At 47.1% G+C, this 22,389-nt stretch overlaps 1 protein-coding gene across 2 annotated transcripts in view; it reads right to left on the bottom strand.

Moving 5' to 3' along the window:
* Positions 1–1,036: 1,036 nt before the first annotated feature.
* GABRQ (gamma-aminobutyric acid type A receptor subunit theta) overlaps positions 1,037–22,389 on the bottom strand; it is a 74,424-nt gene continuing 53,071 nt past the window's right edge. The window contains exons 5-9 of one of the 2 annotated variants that reach the window (XM_009819148.2): positions 11,069–11,151; positions 6,638–6,775; positions 4,860–5,012; positions 1,886–2,142; positions 1,037–1,414 (exon numbers count right to left, since the gene is read on the bottom strand). In XM_009819148.2, coding sequence (XP_009817450.1) covers positions 1,037–1,414; positions 1,886–2,142; positions 4,860–5,012; positions 6,638–6,775; positions 11,069–11,151 — 1,009 coding nt within the window. The remainder of the gene's footprint in view (positions 1,415–1,885; positions 2,143–4,859; positions 5,013–6,637; positions 6,776–11,068; positions 11,152–22,389) is intronic. The other variant, XM_009819149.2, reaches the window with a different exon arrangement.

Raw genomic sequence — 22,389 nt, 5'->3', positions numbered from 1 at the left:
TCTCTTTCTACAAAAGACATTACAAAACCCCCCTCCCCAGCTCCCCTCCCCAGAAAACAGGCTTGCACACACACATCCGTATCTACACACATGCGCACATACACACACACAGATGCACCACACACACACACACACTCATACAGGAAAACCAGCTTGCAAACTCCTGAAGGTGGAAAAAGGCAACTTGCAAATGTGCCTTTGTTTTTGATAAGCTCCCTCCTCCCCCCCTCCCATAACCCCACATTGCCCCTTCCCTCCCAAATAATTGCCTTGTCCTCCCCCCTTCCCAGCTCTTCCAAAATAAATATTCTTTTTATTTGTTGGTTTAAAAGATTCTTTTAGGCTTGTAAGCAAGAGAGAGGGAGAGAGATAAAGAAAAGAGAAATCTCATAGCATGAGAATGAAACCCCACCATCTCATGAATCCATAAAAGAATAAACATGAAGGGGTTAAGAGCAGTGACAGAGGAAAGATTAAAAAATATAATAGTACTAAAAAGAGAAAGATGAAATTCAGTAGTGAAATGGAAGTGAGGATAGCGCATTAGTGAGCAGAGCCAAAGATAGCCTATCCCCCCACAAGTTTTTGACTCAATTTCTTTAAATCTCCCTCCCCTCCTTTTTTACATTGTCTCTTTTTTTCTTGGGGTTTTTTTTGTGTTTTTTTTCTTTTTTCTGTCATTTTTTCTTTTTTTCCCCTTTCTTTTTTTGGTTTTTGGTTGGTTTTTTTTTTTTTTTTTTTTTTTTTTTTTTTACAATGGTTTAAGTCCTTCAGCAGGAAACCAAAATCGAGACAAACACATCCCTCCCTGAAGCCAAACCCCCTCCCTTATACCCTTCTCTCCCTTACTCCCGCCCCACACTCCGTGGTTCTATATGTGCTGAAAAGAGAAGAGTAAGCTTAGAATAAATCTAATGAATCAAAGGAATAAATGATAATGATAGTAAAGAGTAAAACCCAAACCCAAAAGACCACAACACTCCTGTGTTGTCATTGTCTGAGTGTCTGTCCCTATCTCTCTTGGAGGCTGCAGGCATCAATTTACATAGTACAACCAGTAAACAAGGTTGAAGAATCCAAAGGTGATTGGAAAAATGATTCGTGACCACTTGTCAATGGTGCTGACGTCTGTCAGGTCTGGGATTTTGAGCTTCAGCTTAGATGACCGCCGGCGGAGACGGCAGTTGGCACGGTTGCGGGCTGCAGCATGGTGGGTCAGTGGGACGTGGCGGTCTAGGGTTGGGTGGTGACCAAATCCATCCCGAGAGGCCAGCTGCTTGCGGAACTGGATTCCTGAGCCTTCAAAGGACATGACAGAGTTTCGAGAGTCGCCAACGCTGCTCATCATGTCTGTGGCCAGCAGCTCGTTGTTCATCTCCAGAGTGCTGAGGAGGATGTTACCATAAGGGTCAACCTGGAACAGGGAAGACAGAGAGAAAGGTAGCAGGGATGTCCAGTGCACAATGCACCCAGGAACATTTTTGAACTTTTTTCTGTGTAACAATACCATTGACTGGGTCATTTGTGAGCTCTGAACCTGGACTTCTGCATTTGAAAATGTCATCCACTGGAGTTGAAGGACTAGCCACATGTGCTCACAGCAAACTTTTGAGCAGGGTAGTGTGAATCTGCCAACACCATAGGATCAAAAGCCACAGGGGTACTTTTGGGTACACCTGCCCCATGCAAGAGGATGGTTCTGATGAGACTGGCTTGAGGATGATGACAAAATGGTCAAAGAGAAAAAATTCCCAGTAATCACCAGACAGGAGAACTGGAGTTCATCTCTCATGATGAGGAGAAAGGCTGCTCCACAGCTCACCCAGGACTGAAGGAACAGTGGAGAGTCTGAATTCTCCTACCACAATGAAAGAAGGGGACAAACCTGCTCTCTCACCCTCTTCTCCTCATAACGGTGGCGCTCATTGTTGGCCTTGCTGATCCGTTCACTCTGTTTCTTTTGCTGCCGGGGGCCTCGCCCGAAGAATATGTAGTTGACAAAAGCATACTCCAGGAGTGCCAGGAACACAAAGACGAAGCAGCCCATGAGATAAACATCAATAGCCTTGACGTAAGGGATCTTGGGGAGAGTCTCCCGCAGATGAGTGTTGATGGTAGTCATTGTAAGTACCGTGGTGACCCCTGTAAGGAGAGGGTAGGTGCTCTGTTACCAAGGTGGGATGGTTTCCTGAAATGCCACTCACAGCTTCCCCATCCCTCCTCCCAGCTGGACAACCTCAAGAGGGATGCGAGCAGTGCAACTGGGAAGAAAACTGTCATTATTCTAAGCCCAGTTGCCCAGTACAAATCGCTGCAGAAAATAAACCAGCTGCCAACAGTGGGAGAAAATGTCAAAGCTGAGTATCATCAGGATGGTGGGGATCAACATCCTCTGGACCTTGGATCTTTAAATCCTCCCTGATTCTCCTTCTTTCCCTCAGTGTAGTAGGAAACATTCAGTTTTGCTTTCAGTCTCTCAACCTGTTCTCCCTTTTTTCCACTTCATGAACTCATCAGGCTTCCCCGGGCACTACTGAGTGCCTCAGTATCCTTGACATTAATTTATAATCTGCTGTGTCTTTCCAGTGCCATGAACAGGATAAAGAGTAAAGAGATTCCCTCTTCATGGCGCTGTGGTTTTTTGCCTGCCTCATAGGCTTCTGTCTACATCCCTGACCGCATCAATTCCCACCTTCCTCTCACCAGCTTTACCACTCATTACTTCAATTATCATCTGTACACCTTCCTTCCATGGTTCTTATGCCCTCCTTTTTAGGCCTACTCATATTTCCTGCATCTTAAATAAACATTTCTTGGTCTCATTGAACACTTTTTTCCCCATCTACTCAGTCTCCAAGGGCCTCAGATCTTCGATCCTCTTCAGTTTCTTCTCAGCCTCTTCCCTTCTCTGGACTGTCAGAGTTGCCTCAGATCTGTATCTTTGACAGTCTTCTGCCAGCTTCAAAAAGATGGCAATGAGCCTTCATGCTTTTTTGGGGGGCAGTAACTTTTCAGCCTAGTCTTCTTTCCCTGCTTCTCTAGCTCAGCTGTCCTGCTTTTCTTACTACCTTGCTGATCTCCTTTTCTTCTAGTGTCCCTCCTCCTCATCTCTCTGTTGGCAGCTCTCTTAGTCTCCATGACCCTAATTTGCTCTTCTGGTTTCAGCCCTGCCTCTACAGTGATGGCTCGCAAACCTCTCTGTGCATCCTCGACCTCTGCTTGTTCTGTTTCCCCTTCACCCTCATCATGTCTTTAGTGTCATCCCTGATAAAAGATTTAAAGAACTAATAGTCTTCAGTTTACAGAAGAGTAAACAGAAGGGAGATATATTTATATACATACAATAGATTATATTGTCTATATTTAGACAGTGGTCTAAATATGCAGAAATCTGGGGCAAAGAAAGGGGAAATAGAATGTCCACGTCTCCATTAAGAACTGGACAAATTGCAATGGAGATTTAGGACAGAGGCAAAGAAGGGCTTTTTGACTGAATGAGCAGGTAAATCTGGAGAGAAAGTGCCCAGAGGAGGCTGTGGAGTCTCCTTCTTTGGAGCTTTTTAAGGACAAGTTAGAGAGAGAGCTGTCAGGAATAGTTTAGGGAGAACTGTTCCATTTTTGATCCACAATGTTTTTCTTCTGTCTTCTCCTTTGACTCCAGATGTCAGCAGAAATTCAGCAGCTGTGCATCTCATGTCCACCCTTCTGCTTGTATTTTCACTGTGCCAGCAATGTCTGCCATGGTCTCTTTTTCTTCTCTCACCGATTATACTCTTGTCAATGCAACTTACCTTTTTAATTTACCATGTTCTTCTTGTTCCCTCCCTGTATCCCTGCTCCAGCCTCTCCAAGCAAGCACAGCCAAATATCTATTTTATATCGTTATACAAACCATCCCTCCTCTGAGTCTTCTCAAACTCTGTCTTCTCCTAGGGCTAATTTAAGCCCTCAAACTTTTCTGTGAGACCTAGCCTCTACCTGTGCTCCATTGCCTCTCTGAGCCTTTTCCCACTCACGAATGAAATCCTTCTGCCTCCTTGGCTCTCCTATTTCCTCTGAACTTTCTATCATGTTGCACAGCCTCATTCTCATATGCCAGCCATCCCCCCTTTCTCCTGTTCCTTCTTCAAAATCCTCATCTGCAATCCACCCCCACTTCCCTTCTGTTGCTTAAAAGGCCTCATTTTTTTCCTCTTACAGGAAAACATTCCTATTTAGGGGAGCATGTGCTTAAGAAGAACTTGGACTTTAACTACTGTCCCATATTTGCCTTGGTTATGAATGTCTTCAGCTACAAAAAGCATCTGTATGGGGCCTAAACTGTCATGAAAATGTGTAATGCCACGTCCTTTATTTTTTTCACCTTTTAGCCATTCACTCACCATTCTTACTGCTCTTTGGCCACCCACCCTCAGTAGGTACCATCCAACTAACTGGTCTTGGCAGACCTGTTGACCAAGAGGTGCCCAGTCTTCTCTTCTTAGGAAAACAAGTACAAACCAGAGTGAAGGAAGTGGTGGGCTCATGGCAAGTCAGAGTCTTAACATGTCTGAGAAGCTGTGACCATTTATGCTTTTGTTATAGAGTTTAAACTTGCACCCACAGAAATTTATGGTAGAACTTTTACTGATTCAAATTATACAGACTCAAGCTTGGGAAGTACTGATACTTCTCTTCTGGCTGAAAATTTGAAGTTTGTTCTCAGAAAAAATGTCCTTCATTTGGGACAACAAGTTTGACAGACCTATGTGGCTTGCTTATCTGCTACCTCATAAAGAAAAAGATTCTTTCTTACCGCTGTCCTAGCTGATCTCCCTCAAACCCCCACCTTCTTCAACATATAATGAAAAAGTACATACCCAGTGCCACTCGTGCAGCAGAAGCATCGTAATTGATCCAGAAGGAGACCCAGGACAGGATGGTGATGAGAATAGATGGCATGTAAGTCTGCAGGATGAAGTAACCAATGTTCCTCTTAATCCGGAAACTCAAGGATAACCGCAGATATGAACCTGTCAATGAGATATTAAAGGGAAATACTGTTTGAGAGAAGGACAAGGGTGTATTTATGGTAAGAGCTTAGGTTAGGAATTGAAATTGTATTTGGAAGATGTTCTCAAGAGACAGGGATAATGAGAAATTTCTTTTTTCTTCATTTGGTTTTGCAGACTCATCAGTTTTTGGAAGGGGGCTCTGCAGAGTCTGCTCAGTTGGCTCAGAATATTAAGAAGAAAGGAAACCCTACATAAGTTACATTATTATATCAGACATCATGGGAGAATGTCTGTTCAGTGCTGAAATTGCTATTGTGGTACATGCCAATTTGATACAGGCTTACACAGGAGACTTTAACCCTATATCTGGATGCAGTGAGATGATTTTCCAATGTTTCATGTGCTAGCTTTTCCACCAAACAGCAATGAAGATCTGAATCATATTTTTCCCATGCTGTTCTAAAAATGGGTTATGGTCAGACTGGGCAAATTCATATGCAAATAGAGTACTGTTAGCTAATCTGTAGGTCTTTTTTTTTTTTCCCAAGTTGTTGCAACTTGCTCCTAATCTTTTAGCAAACCTAATGGGGATGACAAGAAGTACTTTTACAGTCCTTCCACTGGAGCGGGGTCATTTTGACAGGGACAAAGCAGGGCCTCTCTCATTGCTATAAAACAAAGTCCAAGTTCCTTCCCACCTCCGTCCCTTAGGCAACACAGCAGCCTGAAATATGGGTGTAATTGTGGGTTGGCAGCTAAAGTAACAAGAGAACAACAGTCTTTAATGATCAAGAAGGTAGACTGGGAAAAAAAGAGGTTATGTTCTCTCACCATTATGTGCCATTTGTGTAGCTTGAACACAGTACTTCACCAGTCTTTTTTTGAAGGTCTTACTTATTTAGACTGCAAACTTCTTTTGGAGGAATACCGCCTCTTGTTGTGGGTCTCTAGATTACCATTGCGATGGGACACTGCTCCCAGCATGCACCCGAGGCACTACTGTAACAACATCACCACCTGCCACCACCACTGATAGACTCAGGCTGTGATTTCATGGCATTTTAAATACTGTCCTATATAACAGGTGTGTGGCGTGTTGTTTTGGCAGTGAACTCCATGCCAGATCAAATTGAAGACAGCAACCAAAATCCAAACCCCTCCAACTTTCCAACTGGCAGTATCTGAATCGTCCAAGATATTCTCTCCAGATCTTTTTATTGCCGTGTACAGATGGGTTTGCGTCATTTCATAGACCACTTGCTTTTCAACTGATACATTCTTCTGCTTACTATTGCACCCACATTAGCTTCGAGAGACAGTTGCAAACCACATAAAAATAAGGTAAAGGCTGAGAACCTTCTAAAGAGGTTCTGTTTTGAGCTCAGTTGGTGTTTTGACTAAGAAATGAAAACAACTGCAGCACAAAAAAACGATCCCACAAGTCTCTGAAGAGAAGCAGCCAAAAAAAAAAAAAGCAAACTTGGTGGGTACAGAAGATGCCTCTTTTCCAAAGGAACAGGGCCCTAAATTGAAGCCTAGATCCTAAGTTAGTGCCTGAGCATCTGAATGAGAAGAACAACCACATTGACATTGATCAGCAGAAGGTTTGCACATTCCATCGCATCCTTTCAGCAGAGACTCACCGGTGGTGAAGACCACTTCCCTGCTGACGAGCCTCTGCTCAATAATGGTGAACTGGGGCAGTTCTAGCACTTCCATCCCCGTGACAGCAGAATCATTTCCTTGCCAGAAGAAGACAATGTCATCAACCGTGTAACCATCTGCAGAAATGAAGAAGCACAGACAGAGAGAACTAAGACAAGCTGGAGCAGATGACACCCCCATTTTCATTAAGGTGATCTGGAAGAGGATCCAAAGGAAAGCCCACACCATCAGATAGCAAGCATAGCCCCTCCCTGCTGATGTACTTTTCTTCTTCAGCTGAGCTTGGCAGTACAGTCCCCAGGAGAAGAGGAAAAAATTGGTCAGAACTCCCACTTCTGGCTAGAATTCCAGAGAAAAAGGTGAGTAGTGGCCCATCAAGCCTTGACTTGCGCTACGTAATCTCCACAGCTGACATGACAGGGACTTGTGCATCAGAAGCCTCTGTCAAATGCACCAGACATCATTTTGCTTTTCAAAAACTGCCTCCTTTTACCAGAAGGGGGAGACCACACAATACATTCTGGTGGGGACTAGGTAAACAGAGCGTCCAAGTATTAAAAATTCCCAGAAAGAAAAAGATTTACAACAGCGGTTGAAAAGAAATTTGAGCATCAGAGCATCTCCCTCTTATTAGTCCTCTCAGTCAAAATTTGGAGCCAGGAAGTGGACAGCATCTTTGAGATCGGGGGCTGCCTTTACCAAGTGCTGGCTGAAAAGAGCAGTAATGGCAGAAGAGAGGAGGGGGAGTCAGGCTGGTAACAAATACTCATCCCTTATGTTTCAGGGTAATGGATTTGTTAACTCAGCCAAGGGTACAGCCTCTTACTTTAACCCCAAACTATACATGCCAGACAGAGCTGCACAGGCTGGAAGTGCTGAGGAGTCCAAAGCCACAGGCCCAGGAGAAAGACTCCCCAGGTGCTCTGGACTCATGGGGAATGAGGCCCAGGGGATGAAATCATGCAGCTCCCCTCCCATCAGTGTGAGGTTCACAGCCCTGCCTGCTGCCCTTGTGAGCAAGGATTCATCTCCACTTGAAAATTAACCGCTTGTGGCAAGCTGGGTTTTGAAGCACTGTGGCTGTTGCTGCACAAGGGGTAGCCTCTTATTCTCAGCAAAGTGCAGAGCTGCATGGGAGCACCTCTGTGTGCAAAGAAGCAGTAAGGTATGTACAGGCTTTGGTACAGCATGGTGCAAGGCTTCTTTTAGAGCATGAACTTCACCTATGCCCACAGACAGCTTTTATTCACAACCTGCACTGCAGCACGACAGCCTGCCTTGTCCACAAGCCCTCGCAGCAGAGGCAGTTGGCTAGCCATACCCAGCAAGGCTAACATCCACTAGGGAGAGCTGCCACCAAAACCAGCACCGGTGTATTAGTGGGATCAGGGGAATGAAGAGCTGTTGAATGTACGATGGAGGAGAAATTCTTCTACTTAGTCTTAAGGGCCGAGGGTTACCCCAGATCAGAGCTGAACCTTTGAGGATGGTGCCATCCTGCAGCTCCTGAGTGGACAAAGAGCTGAGCAACCTGGTCTGATCTCATAGATGACCCTGCTTTGAGCTGGGTGCTGAACTAGAGACACCCTGGGGTCTCTTCCCAAACTGAATTATTTGATGACTGTGTAGTCTCCAAGCCCACATCCTGCTCTCTCAGTCATTACTGCGCTTATTCATGGGTGCTAAAAAATAATAACAATCTTCCAAAAGCCGTGCCGGCTCTGCTTCTGATGTAAATCAGCTAAGCCAGGGCTCCACCTCCTTCTCCATGGCATGCTCCTGCTCCCATGGCAGTAAGTGGTAAAGCACTCACACCCACGAGCCCACAGAGATTCAGGACCCCTAGATGATCATCTCATCTGCTGCAGACACTGAGGTGTCACTGGCTGTTGCACTGACTTGAGTACCCCACCTTTGTGCACAGGAACTGGTATTTGCATCTGGCTGCAGCATCTCTCCCAGAGCACTGAGACCAAGTGTGGAAAGCAGCCACGTCCCCCCACTTCTGCTGGTGGTTGATTCCAGTGGCTCAAACATTCTCGCAGCTAAAAACATTGTGTGCAATTTTACATTTCAATTCATCTGGCTCAGACTTGCATACTCTGGTGGTTGTTCTGAATTTTTCGAGGAGGTTACCAAGCCCTTTCCACACAGTGCTCCCCCTTTGCAGAGGTGCACCCAGCCTGTAAACAATTCACCTCTCCACCTCCTTTGCAGTAAACAAACCAGATTGAGCTATTTAGGTTTCTTACTGCAAAACGTTTGCTCTAGCCCTTGAACCACTTATTAGCATCTTTTCCCAACCTGATTTCTCGACTTCTTTTCTAAATTTTGGAAACCAAATATAGACAGAGTCCCTTTCCCCATCTCACCAGCAACAAATTCAGAGGCCAATTGATTCCCTGCTCTGAGTCACAGCTCCCCTGCTTTATATAACCAAGGCTCACTCCAACCCCTATCTGTCAGAGCCCTGCTACGAAACCTCCAGCAGCAGTTCTCGGGGCTGCCCTCCCTTCATAATTTCTCCCGGTCGATACCCGTGTGGGTATGAGTCCCTCAGTCTGGCGGCCTTGCCCGCGCTCCTGCACCCAGGCACAGACCTCCGAATTTAACTGTATTCAAATGGATTCTGGATGTATTCAAATTGGAAGGTATTCAAATGTGCAGCGAGCAAGCCATGCAGACTGCTGTCTTCATCATCCACAAATCTAACAGCAGTACCTTCAAATTTACTTCCTCATCAGCAATGAAAATGTCAAATTACAGTAACTAATTTTAAGACATCTCACAGTTAACTAGCTGTATTCCATTTATTCTATGACCTGCTGGTGTTGGGTACCAATTTTGGTTTTTTGTTTTTTTTTTTTTTATTGTGGCATTATGCAATATGAAATCAAACATGTTTTCTGGGAAGCCATTTTTTTAAAGTGATTCTAAAGGGAAAGGTTGTTCAGTCTAAAAATAAATGCTTCACTCTGATTTCTAGCTTTAAAAAGAAAACCAAATTTCCATTTTACTTTTAAAAAGTAAAAGAACTTTCACAAAGACAAGTCATTTCAACCTGAAATATCATAAAGTATTGATACAATGTCTTAAAACATCAGATTAACAGCCTGTTTGCTGCCTGCCTCATCAGGTTTTTGTTGAATCCTCACACACAGATAGGCAGGGGTATGCACAGTGAGGGGTATTTTTGGGATGGAGGGATGGAATCAACAGGTAGTGCCAGCACTGGCTTATCTCCTGCAGGTAAGTGCCCCGAGCTGCTGTGGGAAGGAGACCCCAGCTGCCCGCTGCTACTTTACAAACCCAGCATCCCTGCACCACAAAAGGGCTATTTTGGGGGTTTGTTTTAGGGGGTTTTTAATGTACTTTTTTTTTAAGCCAGCCATGAAAGGACTGTTATTCCAGAGTTGTGTGGACTTGGAAGCAAACAAAATGGAGCCCTGCGGATTTCAAATGTGCAAGTGTTTGAAAGACAAAAGCTCTGAGGAAGGAAACGATTGAATCTCTTCATCTCTGTGTGGATCTTAGAAATATCGTAAGGAAACGTAGCTTCGACTAACAAATTGGCTTGACATGTCCCATTAAGAACAAAATTGCAACATGGGGAACTGTGGGTAATTCTCTGCCTTCTGTTTTCTTGGTTGTACCGTGAAATATTCTCAAAATGCTAAGGAGTGCCAGAAATGACATGTAATTAGTGTCTCCAGCAGGACCTAATTTACATCCCGTTACCCGCCACGCCAAGCGCTGCGATGGCTGCGCATCCCAAGCAACCTGAGCGTCGAGCAGGAAGGGGGCTCCCAGGTGCAGGCAGGGCTGGGAAGGCAGCACGGCGCCTTCCAGCTATGGATGCTGTGGGACCTCTTTTATGAAAAAAACAATTCTCTGATAATCACCGCTGAAGCTGCATCATCATTACTGTGAGATCTGCTGCTCCGGACCGCTCCTGCGGGGATACTGTGGTGCATTTTTATGAGGGAGAGCTGGACGTCCTCCACCAGCACAGTCGGGAGAGGCTTTCCATAGGAGTCAAGGGAAGATCCAGGTGGGGAGGGACTGCAGGAGGGCTCGGGTCCCACCTCCCACACAGAGCAGGGCCAGCCACGACCCAGGGCAGGCTCACAGGGCTTTCTTAGAGCTAAGGGAGGCTTCCACCACCCTTCTGAGGGTGAGAGTGATTTTAATGCCTAGTCTGCTGCTAGAGCTCCATTTTCCTGGGCATTTTACCCATGAGGTCCCCTCAGGATGGAGTTTGGATGAGGGAGCCTGGTCCTGCCCCAGAGGACATCCCCCAGGAGGGGTAGCCCATAACACCCCTAGGAGGCATCCCATGAGCGGGAAGCTGTGGTTGGGTGGCATCAGGTGGCACCGCGTGGCGGAGGGTGGATGCTAGGCATACGCACAGCTCTCGATCTCCAGCGTGCAGTTCTGCTGGTCCAGGGGGTACCTCCGCAGGTCCATCATGCAAGCGGCCGTGGTGGTGATCCTAAAAAGGGAAGGGAGAAAAAAAAATCAGTCATGTAGTTTTTCTTACAAAAAAAAAAGAAAAGGAGAAATGAAAGGCAGAAGTGAAAGGCAGCATTTGGGGCCACTGTTTCCCTGGAAACCAGGGAGATCCATGGTGGGAGGTGTGCAGGGCGGGGGGCTGGATGTGGCTCACCCTCAACTGCACGGCTTAAAGCCTTCGTGACTCACGTCAGCAAAGCAGTATCTCTATTAACAGGGTGGGGAGGGACTTGTGTTCCTCCTCTGTCTCTCCCTTGAGAGAGACAAAGACACCAGGAGTAGGCAGAGCTACAGGCAGGGGGGGAAGAGGATAGGCATGTCAGTTTGTAAGAGGGAGTCAGCCGACGTGTCCGTAAAACAGAAGATGCATTAATTAAATTGCCCAGCAATGACCTATGGAGAAGAATAGCTGACCACATTATCACCCCCCTTTCCTCCTGAGTTTCCCCAATGACCCTACTTGCAGCCCCCCACCCATGCCCCCTCCATTTGGCACTGCCAAATCCAAAAGCCCTTCTGCTCCTGTGGGCTCACAGCTCTGGAACAGTCACTCTTGCGCAACCGATTGCATGATCAAGATTCATGAAAGACACATGGGTGTGCCTGTGCATTCCCCCAAAAAATAAATGCGGATAGAGAATGAGGGTTGGTGTTGCTTTGGGGGTGTCAGAGCACGGGGTGGGGGCAGAGCAGCACACTGCCCACAGTGGGGTTCACATGAGGGTGTGAGGAGGGTTTGTGTGTGTTACATGTTGTACACGAAGGAGCATCGCTCTCTGGGGTGGGGAATTTTGGGATGGGATAGATGAGGGAAGAAGGCATGAAGCAGGGACAGAACAAATCAACAGCTAACTCACCAGCTTGGCAACATCACCCTGGAGTTAACAGGCTGCCCCTATTTCTCAAATATATTGCTCCCCCTCACCCTTTAATGCAGTTTTCCTCCTGTTCAATGTATGTGTGCAGAGTGCTGAAGAGGGGGGAGAGATTGCTGCATTCCCCCCCCACCCTTTTTTTCAATTAACCATCTGGAAGGCATTAATCAAGCTACGCATTTTTTACTACGTAGGCATAACCAGTGAACTGTTAACGAGAAAGCTTTATCTTCTGAGCCCTGTGGCCTGGGAGAGAGAGAAAAGAGAGGAAAAAAAGAAAAACAAGAAAGCAGAGAGGGTGAGATGGCGAACCAGCAAAAAAAGAAAAAACATCAATGAAAGAAAAAGAGACCAGAAAGGGGGAGAGAATGGGTGAAGCTGGACAGAAAATTGGAAAAGGGGGGGAGAAGGAGGGGGTAAGCACCTGCAGGAGATGGCTGCCCCAGTGGGGGTATCAGGGTGGGGGCTGTAGCAGGGCAGATGAGCAGCCCCGCAGAGCTGCTGGCTCTTTAAGAAATCTTGTGTGCTAAATTTATCTCTCTGCTGTCTGTGAAGACTGTTTGTAGGAGATGAAGCCTTGAGGAGAGCCTTTGCCACTGCCTGCCGTGCTATAAATAGATCCGAAGAGATGGATGGAATTTATATATATCCTCACTGGGTCTAGATACAACATTGCAACTGCCCTCTCTCGGAGCAGGGGGCCCAAGTGAGCTCTTAACCCTTTTATCTGTAATGCAGTTGGGGTGGAGGAGAAAGCTCAGAGGGGGAGAAGGATAACAGGACAGGAGCCACTTAAAAATTATCACCATGACTTTGGGATTGCATGTATTGCTTTTACAGTCTCCCAGTCTGACATGTCTAGGAGGGCTGCTGGAAACTCAATGCCTGTCCCACCCTAATCCTCCTGGACGAGCTGGGTACAGGAGACCGTGGTGGAGGAGCAGATCCGAAGCACACCTGGGGGGAACAGCACCTTGCCAGGAAAGCCCAAAGTGGCAGGTGCAGAGTCCATCCTGACCAGGCACTGAGACCACAGAGTCACGAATGGGTATGACTCATCGCTCTATGCCGCACACGGCATCTACTGTATATATTATACTGCACCCATGGGAAATAGCAGTTACAAATGCATTCTCCTGTTTTCCCTAAAGTGTGAGATGCAAAAATGTATTAAATGAAAATTTTCCACCCCATTTGTGGGACCCTGTGGGCTAAAACCTTTCCACAGTATCCATCCCAAAATTGCAGCCTGACCGGCTAACTTGGCCACACAAAGGACAGCCAGGGGAAGCCTCTTCCGGTTCGACAGGGACCCCCTCGCCTCTTGACAGGATTTGCTTATCATCTGCAGTGCTGGTTGGAAATGCAGAGCACGACACAGTGAGCTATGGCTACCACACTCCATGCGCCAAATCCTGCTCACACTAACAGCCAACATAAATCCAGAGCCACTCCAATGATTTTTGCAAGATCACACCAATTTATATCAGCAGAGATTTACATCAGGGCAGAATTTAGCACTGTTGATTCAAAAAGAAGAGCACCTCAGGACAGGTAGGACAGAAAGGAGAAAAACAAGATTAAGAGGGCATCTGTCCTCAAAAGTCAGATAATTTCTCTTTCCTTCTGATTAAAGGGTGGGTGTATCCACACCATATAGTTCAGAATCCTCCAGAGATAACCCAGTTGGCTGCAGGTCCCAAAATCCTGGTGATCTGCCCATGTAACACTGCTCAGGCAGGTGACAGTTGGGACCATGTAGGGGTGAAGGCTTTGTTCTGTTTTCAGAGCAGATGTGGCACAGCTGTATGCAGGTGTCCTGGACTGTAGCCACCGGCTTGTCTGGAGCATTTCAGCTGCAATGCCGTACCCACCGTGAGGTGCGCTCAGCAAGCCCAGGGACACCAGCACCACAGGACCACCTGGATGTGGGGCTCCTGCAGCATGACAAGATGCGAGGAGAAGCCGGCCTGGGGCAGCAGGTTCAGCTCAGGTCCTGCCTCTGGGCTTCCTAAACCCTGATAAACCAGCCCTACTTGGGGTAAAGCAAGTGGCATCCCAGAGAGGAAGGGGGTATTTAATTCTTTAGACTTCAGATCTCGAAAAGCATCCTGGACACCAACTTCCCTTTGCCATACCCTGCTTGAAGTCCGTGGATGACCCACAGCATCACAACCCCGTCATTGCTTTATACAGCAATACCTGCCACTGTAGGTGAAATGTCCACCTGTGGCCTCTGTGACTGACTCAACATTCACTTCCTCCTAAAGAGGCCAACAAGATTTCTCTAGCTCCTTTGGTGGATGTGTAGTATGGGCAGGTGGGACTCATAAAGGGATGAGAGGCTCCACTCACCTCTCGCAACCAAAGAGGAATGGGAGCAAAACTTAGGCATCCCAGCCACCTTGTGGGGTCACAGCACGTGCCACCTCTGGTCCAGAAGGCCACAGGACCAACCTCTGCCTCATGCTTTGATGGGTATAAATGTATTACCTTGATACGCTGTGAGCTGTTGTGTGAAGAGATGTGTTTGCTTAGCACATAGAAGACAGCATGGGGAGGACTGGATGGAATCACAGAATCACAGAATACCTCCAGGGAGGGTGACTCTATCACCTCCCTGGGCAGCCTATTCCAATGTTTCACTACTCTCTCAGTAAAGAACTTTTTCCTAATATCTAGCCTGAACCTCCCCTGGCACAACTTGAGGCCCTTTCCTCTTGTCCTGTCGCTAGTCACTTGGGAGAAGAGACCAACACCCACCTCTCTGCAACCCCCCTTCAGGTAGTTGTAGAGAGCGATAAGGTCTCCCCTCAGCCTCCTCTTCTCCAGACTGAACAACCCCAGTTCCCTCAGCCGCTCCTCATAAGACTTGTGCTCCAGACCCCTCACCAGCTTCGTCGCCCTTCTCTGGACACGCTCCAGCACCTCAATGTCCTTCTTGTAGTGAGGGGCCCAAAACTGAACACAGTATTCGAGGTGCGGCCTCACCAGAGCCGAGTACAGGGGCACGATCACCTCCCTACTCCTGCTGGCCACACTATTTCTGATACAGGCCAGGATGCCGTTGGCCTTCTTGGCCACCTGGGCACACTGCTGGCTCATATTCAGCCAGGTGTCGATCAACACGACAGAGAGATAGATGGGGGGGATTGACAATAAGGAGCTCCTGGGTGTCTCAACAGGGTTAACAGGCAATAAAGGTGGAAGGAAACTAAGAGGTGGAAAAATGAAGAGAGGATCAAAGAGTGATGACAGCATGAGCACTGATGGGAGAGGCAGGAGTGGAGAGGAGAGACAGGAGAGCAGATAGTGCAGGACAGGAGGCCACCGGGGTAAGGCAACAGAGGAGAGGGATCAGGGGAAGCAAAGGGTAAAGCAACCTGGGGAAGGAGAGCTTGAGAAGAATGAGAGGTTGAAAGACAGAAAGCAGAGGAGGAGTGGATACTCACTCTGTGAGAAAGGAGATGAGGAGACAGAGAACAAACCATCGCCCTGTAAACAGCTCTAGACAGAGCGTGCTGCCTCCAGGAGATGCAACCAAAGTGAAAGGGAGCAGGGAGCGTGGGGGCCGGAGGGAACGCCGGGGAAGGATGCCACCTTCCCCGTGGCGTTAGCAAGAGGCGCTGGCACCCAGCCAGGCTGCGTCTTCTCCCTCCCCCTCCTCCTCTCCCGCTTCTCTACCCACCTCCCTCCCCTTTTAAATTAAAAAAATTGTGTGGTGTGAAATTTCAGCTGCTTTGACGGCGATTCACAGAGACACTGCCCATTGGAGGGGAGAGGCTTGCCTGTGCTTTGCATGATGCGCTCAATGAAGCAGTCCCGCTCCCTCCAGCTGCTGAGCCTGGCCACCACCACCACTCTCTGTCTCCAGCTCCCCTTTCCTCCCTCAGTCTCTGCCCACCCCATGGGCCTCTGGGTCAGCCCCCTTACGTGTCAAAACCTTTACACCTCCTTCCCTACAAAGAAGACATTCATGCCCTTGCCCCAATTGTTTCTCGGGAGGTCTGTATGCAGTCGTGCTATCAAGCAACCAAGTCCTCAGTGCCCTGCTACTCCACTGCAGAGCTGACAGGCGGACACAGTTCATCTGGAGGGAGACAAGGTTGTGGAGAAACCACCGTACATCTCAAAAAAGAAAAAGGAAAAAAGGGACATGCATTCATGAGATGTCGAGCAGCTCTGGCAGGCTGTGGGCTGATGGAGATCCCCCTTCTCTGCCAGCACACAGTGGATCCAAGCAGAAGCCAAAGTAGCATGGATACATCACTCTGGAGAGCTTCCTTCAACCCCAGGAAAGGTAGAGACCATCTCTAGAAAAGCAGCCACAAAGCTCTCAGTAAGTCACACAGGGTGAGTGCTAGGCTTCTATTTGTTACAGTGAGGAAAGCTCTGCCCACCTGAAGCTTGTATTGACAAAGCAGATGCTGGCACAGAAAGGGTAATGCAACCTCACCCTGCTGCCCCTTCTGCTGCTGCCTGCTCTGCAAGCTGAACCTGGCAGCAGCAGAGGAATATCCCACCACAGCTGCAGCTTAAAAGGGAATGCTCAAGTTTCTGCAAACCATCAGTCCTCCACAAATATTTCAGTTCTCTGACATGAACACTACCAGCCATTTCATTCACTCTCTGATCCTCCTCATTGCTGTTTACTTATTAATGGCTTCTTCTGTCTTATTTAGAATGATTATATAAGTTCACAGACACAGAGCAGCATAGAGCTCTGACCTGCTATTTAAACCTGCTGCGGTTGAATATCTTCTTTTCATGTCCTTCTCATCCTGTTGCTAGCCACTTCCAAGATAGCTGCCCTTTCAGCTCCTGCTCCAGTCAGAACTCCCTCTACTGAACTTCAGCTCTGAAGGTCCTCAGCTAACCCATTCATCCTCTAGTTCATCTCCATTGTGTTGGGAGAACCAAATTCACCAGCTACAAGTGTAAGGGGCAAAAAATGACTTCCCCAAAATGCCATCTGATTTCAAAAGGAGCAGGTCCAGACTCTCTAAGGAGGACTGGGTGGGAGAGAGGGGAAGACTATTATCTTTGAGGGGGTTGCAAAAACAGGTGGGGTCCATTTTCCCTTAAACTTATCCTTACAAAATAAACTACTGCACTGTCTGCATCATATCTGTGTCTATACCAGCAAACTAAACATGCCTGGCACTGGTTTCTGGGGCCAATGTCAATTGGTACAGAATAGCCTTTGTCTGCACTTAAATTCTTACCCTCCAGAAAAAGGGTCTGGCTGCATACAAAATGCTTTTTGAGAATGGTTACCAGCCTCTGCTGTGCTCTAACTGGGAAATGCCCAAGAGACTGTTCGTGGACACAGACCAAAACCAGGACACAAATTGACCATGCGGGCCACTGATGTCCAGTGCCCAGGAACGTTCCCTGATACCTTTGGTTCAAAAGGATGCTGCCTAAAATTCAGTATGGATGAGAATAGGAGGAGTATAGCACAAATACCGCCACCATTGCCTTCCTAATTCAATGGGAGACAGAGCCAGCAGTTCTGGCACTTACCTTATTTTGCAGGTATGGATTAAGTGTCATTATGCAGGGACTAACACAAACACTCTCACAGCAAAAGAAGATTTTTTTAAGTTGCTGGTTGCAACTTTTTGGATTTCAGATCTCCTGAGAAGCTGAAGATGCTCCTGTCCCCCCAGGATACAGACTCCCAAAGCTCACAGCAGTTTGCAGCAGTAAGGAGAACGGAGGGAAGCAGCTCGGGTTTCACAGGACTTGTGCAGGCTCACCCCATGGGGCAAGTTAGACTCGTAAGGGAATTCTGGTGACTAGGAGTAGAGAGAGGGACAAAATTGCTGTTTTGCTGAACATGGGAAAAAAGACAAAATTGAATTTTTACTCTGTACATTCTCAAAGTCAGTCATAAAAACATGCTGGCAAATGTCACCTTCTGCCTGGCAGTAAGCACAAACTTCGAAGGGCCTGGAGGGATTTATAAACCCATGGTGAATTTTGCCATTCTTTTAACACAGTCTGATCTTTGCAAACTCCTGGAGGTCATATTAGAACCAAGAGCAAGGCAAGGATATGGAATATTTTCCCCTTGTGTCTGTTTGCCTAAAACTGACTCCATAAGCCTTGGCACAATCCTGTTAAGGTCACTCTGTTTCCAAAAGCATCTGTGCTTGCATAGGCATCCTTTGATAAATAACGGTGTGCACTGCACTCAGATGGGGGAGGAAAAAAAAGCTCTTGTCAACTAGTACTCAGGGTACCAGTCATCTAAATCAACTGTTTTTCCACTCTGGGAGAGTACAAAACAGAGTTGCCTTGGCTGCAAGGTTTTGCTTTTCTGCCTCTTTATTCTATTCCAAACGCGCTGTGTGTCTGGCAAGTTGTCAACTGGATTGGGGGACAAGAGAGGCCCAAGTAGAACATGTTTAAAAAGATACTCATTTGTTACGGTTGCTTCAGACAACAGTGACCTGCACTTAACAGCACAGGAGGTCTCTTCCTTCAACAGCGTCAAACCGGGATGAAGTTGAATTAATGAAACAGTAACCCATGACTTAAACCTGTGGGATTTGGCAAAGAATAGACAGGGTTCAGGGATGGGCTTAGACTGGTGGCTGGGATAGGATAAGCAGGAAGACGAAGAAGTGCTGCCAGGGTGAGCTGGGGTTTCAGGGCATGCAAGGTGTTTCAGTGATCTGTGAGGAGACAGTGGGAATCAGCTATTTGTGGATACCCCTTGACCTCTATGTTTGCTAATAAACAAGTCAGACTTATAGGAGATGTAGCACAGGCAGCAATTCCAGACAGGCCCTGATGATGTTTGCCTCTGTTCTTGCAATATTAAGGGTGGAGAAGCAGCTCTGGCTTGCTGCTTTATCCTGTTTCAGTGAGCTTCAATTTCTTCCACAGCTTCTAAGATTATTCTGAAATTCCATATTATTAAACTTCCTTCCAGTGTTTCCAGCTGAGTCCCTCATCCTGACCCTAGGAGGCAAAAATGCAGGAGGGCATCTGTCCTTAACCTCAACTGGGGAGCTGAGCTCCTAATTAAATTCTCATTTCCCCTCACCCACCTAACAAACTCTTCTCCCACCCCCACATCTTTGTGCTAAGGAGCTGGCCCAAAGCAGAGCTCCGTGGTGGGAGCAGTACAAGGCTGCAGGACTAGCTCCAAGGAGATTGCTGGATGGACGTAAGTCCAAATCTTTGCACCCAAACTGCCAAAGGAGAGATTTCTGTTGCCTTCACCTAACCTGCGGAGGGAGCAGGCAGAGCTTACTAAAGACAGGATAGAGCCTGAATCATCTCTCACATTTCCAGAGAAACTTCTCTCAGGGAGGGAAGGGGAAGCAAAAATCACAGATTTCTTCCCTTCTGGCCTGTGAGATGGGAGAAGAAAATTGCTCAGTGGTCTCAGTACAGAAAGAACTCCTCTGTCTTAACCCATCAGGCCATCTTCTTTGCAGGAAATCAAACAACACCCATAGCTGCAAACAGCAGGCTTCAAGTGAGACAGGAGCAGAAGAAACCTTTCTACCTGCTGGAGAACCCAATAACCCCAGGCTGGGACCTCAGGAATGTAATACAGACAGGGCTGGGTCCTGATCAAGAGGCAGGTTGGAGATGGGAGCTATGAAGAAGTCCCCAAGATGAGCTCCAGCAGAGCCCCGGACGTGAGGAGCAGTCAGGGCAGCCCTGGAGGCACTGCACAGCAGGGTGGCATGGGGGGCTCTGACAGCGTACCTGGTGTTGGATGAGCGAGCGGGTGGGATGCATGACATACGTCTGTTAACCTGCATTGCTTCCCTATGTAAGGTGAGTTAGAAGTGGTGCTCTAGCTGCTGCCTTGCCAGGAACAAGGTCTGGTCCACAAGTGGGTCAGCAGTACCTTGCTGCAATGTGAGGGCTGACGTCCCCCCGGAGCTGCTACCTTGCAGGGAGCAACTGACTGATGGGAACCCCTGTGAAAAAGCAGAAATTAAGTGCTGCCAAAGCAGATACACCCAGCTTCTCTCAGTTTAAAACTGCAAATTTTGAGTTGTTTGAAGTATGACAATTCTTTCCCCCTTGCTTTAAGCACTGAACAGGTATTTACACTGATGAGGATAGCAGGGGTCTGCTTCCCCGGGAGAGCACTCACTGGGCTCAGAGCCCCGCTATGCCTTGGCACCTTTGCATGCATCCAAACTGCCTCATCTCTAAAACACACCACATTGCAGTGACTGTCGTGGACAGGAATAAAAAAAACCACAAAACACATACACATGCTCACCACCACCACTACCACCTTTGCAGGAGGAGATCCCTCATTCTTTCTGCACAGGATTTAGTCTCCGTCATCAAAGTCCTCTGCGGTTTTTCAGCTGCTCAGTTTACATCGCCTGGGCTCCTCGCCAGCCAGGCATTGCATCTCACTTGCTGTCCACCCGGCTTCGCGCCTGCTTCCCAGCATCCCAGCCCGCCTGCTCCCTCTGCGAGCTCAGGGATGCAGTCTGGGCTCTTCAAAGCACCTGTTTTGCTGGAATCCAGTTTTGTCCCTAATTAGAATGAAATCAAATAGCTTCGAGATTTCCCTGAAGGATGTTTTAAAGCTGGTTTCAAACATGATTTCAAATTACCATATGAGAACTTCAGCATTGTTATAGTTGTTTCTATTTTTAGGTCTCTGAAAAAAAGATAGCAAAATACTGATGACATCAGCATTTGCCAAGTGTCAACTTGTTTCACTAGCAAATGGATGCTACATGGTCTAGAAAAGGAAATAAAAATCTCAGACCATAATGCATAGCTTGTATGTGTCATAATGTAAAGCTTATTGAATATTGTGGCAGGGGTGGACTAGACAGTCTCTAGAGGTCCAGAAAAAGCCTTTGATGATTCTCTATGTTACTTTCAAATGTCAGTAGTGGTAGTAAAGCAGCTTGAAATAGTGAGGGAAATATTGACATAAGTGAAAAATTCTCTACATAAAATTAGGAGTGAAACATCAACATTCTCTGAAATGCTTTTTCTTAAATGACAAATTTCTCCCTAATTTTTTGTTTAAAATTTGATGAAACCAATGCAATTTCTGACAAAAAGCCATTAGGAGGAAAAATATATTGAATTCAGCCAGTGTTATCCAGCTCTTCCTCACTATTTTATCTGCCTCCTTCCACTACCTGAGAGCTGATTGCTTTGTCTTTGTGGGTAGCTCCTTTAAGCCTCCCTTCATATTGCAGACTTTCCACATCATTTTAGCACTTTCCCGCTGCGTGCCACAGCTGACCAGCTCTCCTGTGCTTCACAGGCACTTTTAATTCCTGCAAGGTGTTTTGGGGCCAGGCAAGTTCAGGCACCATCATGCCAGGTTACACCTCCTAAAAACCCTGCCAGCTCTGCCTGTTTGCATCCTCCCACCACAGACCACACATCCCGCTTCATGTTTGCAGAGATAAGAGTGCCCTCCAGGCTGGATCGGGGCTCCAGGCCTCCATTTGGCCTTCTGGGATTTATGCCATCTGCTAACTCGTTGGGGAAGGGGGTAGGGAACACCAGTCCCAACTCCAGCCCGGCAGCAGCTCCGCATCGCCGCCCCAGCGCAGCCCGCTGCTGTTTAAGTGTTCCTTTTGCTGGAGACCTGGCAACCAGCTTTTAATCCGAGCCCAATGCGAATTAATTTTGGAGTAAGCTTTTGTATCGAACGCTTTCCTAAGATGTAGCTATATTACATCTGCTGCACTCCCTTCATCCACTAATTTGCTAATTCTACCAAAAACAAGCATATGCTTTTCTGACACACAACTTTCACAATGTAGCAGAGCAATAAAGGGCTTCATTTACTCATGCAAACAAGTTATCTGAAGCCTGATCTTGTTCTTACTGAAGTCAGAAACAAAATACCCATTGACTTGCGTGTGAGCTAACTTGGACCTTGGGGTCTGAGCCAGCACTTGAGCCTGATCCTGCTGGTTGCTTGAACACTTGCTGAAGGCAGGGGCCTGCCAGGGTGTCATCCTCCCCAGTCTCTGACATCAGAGACTGCTGGAAAGTAAAATGACTGTTGTGCCACAAATAGCATGATTGAGTCACTTTGCTACAGGATCAGCTCAAAGGAGGAGGAAGTGACTGGTGAGAGGGGAGCAGGAGAAGCAGAGCTGTGGTATCTCGCTCAGGGAAAAACAAACAGGCAAACAAAGGAAAAGAAACAGAAATTGCCTCCTTTGGCCTTCTGCCATCAGGGTAACTCCATTTTATGAGCCCTTCCAAAAAATGCAGAAAAAGACAAGAACAGTTTTCAAAACACAGAGAGGACCTGCACTTCTCTTCCTGTTCGCAGGACAAGCATGGGTGCATTTTCACAAAGATAAAGGGAA

This window comes from Gavia stellata, chromosome 14 (genome assembly GCF_030936135.1).
Source record: "Gavia stellata isolate bGavSte3 chromosome 14, bGavSte3.hap2, whole genome shotgun sequence".
NCBI classification, from domain to species: domain Eukaryota; kingdom Metazoa; phylum Chordata; class Aves; order Gaviiformes; family Gaviidae; genus Gavia; species Gavia stellata.
This window is presented reverse-complemented; position numbering and strand designations above follow the sequence as displayed.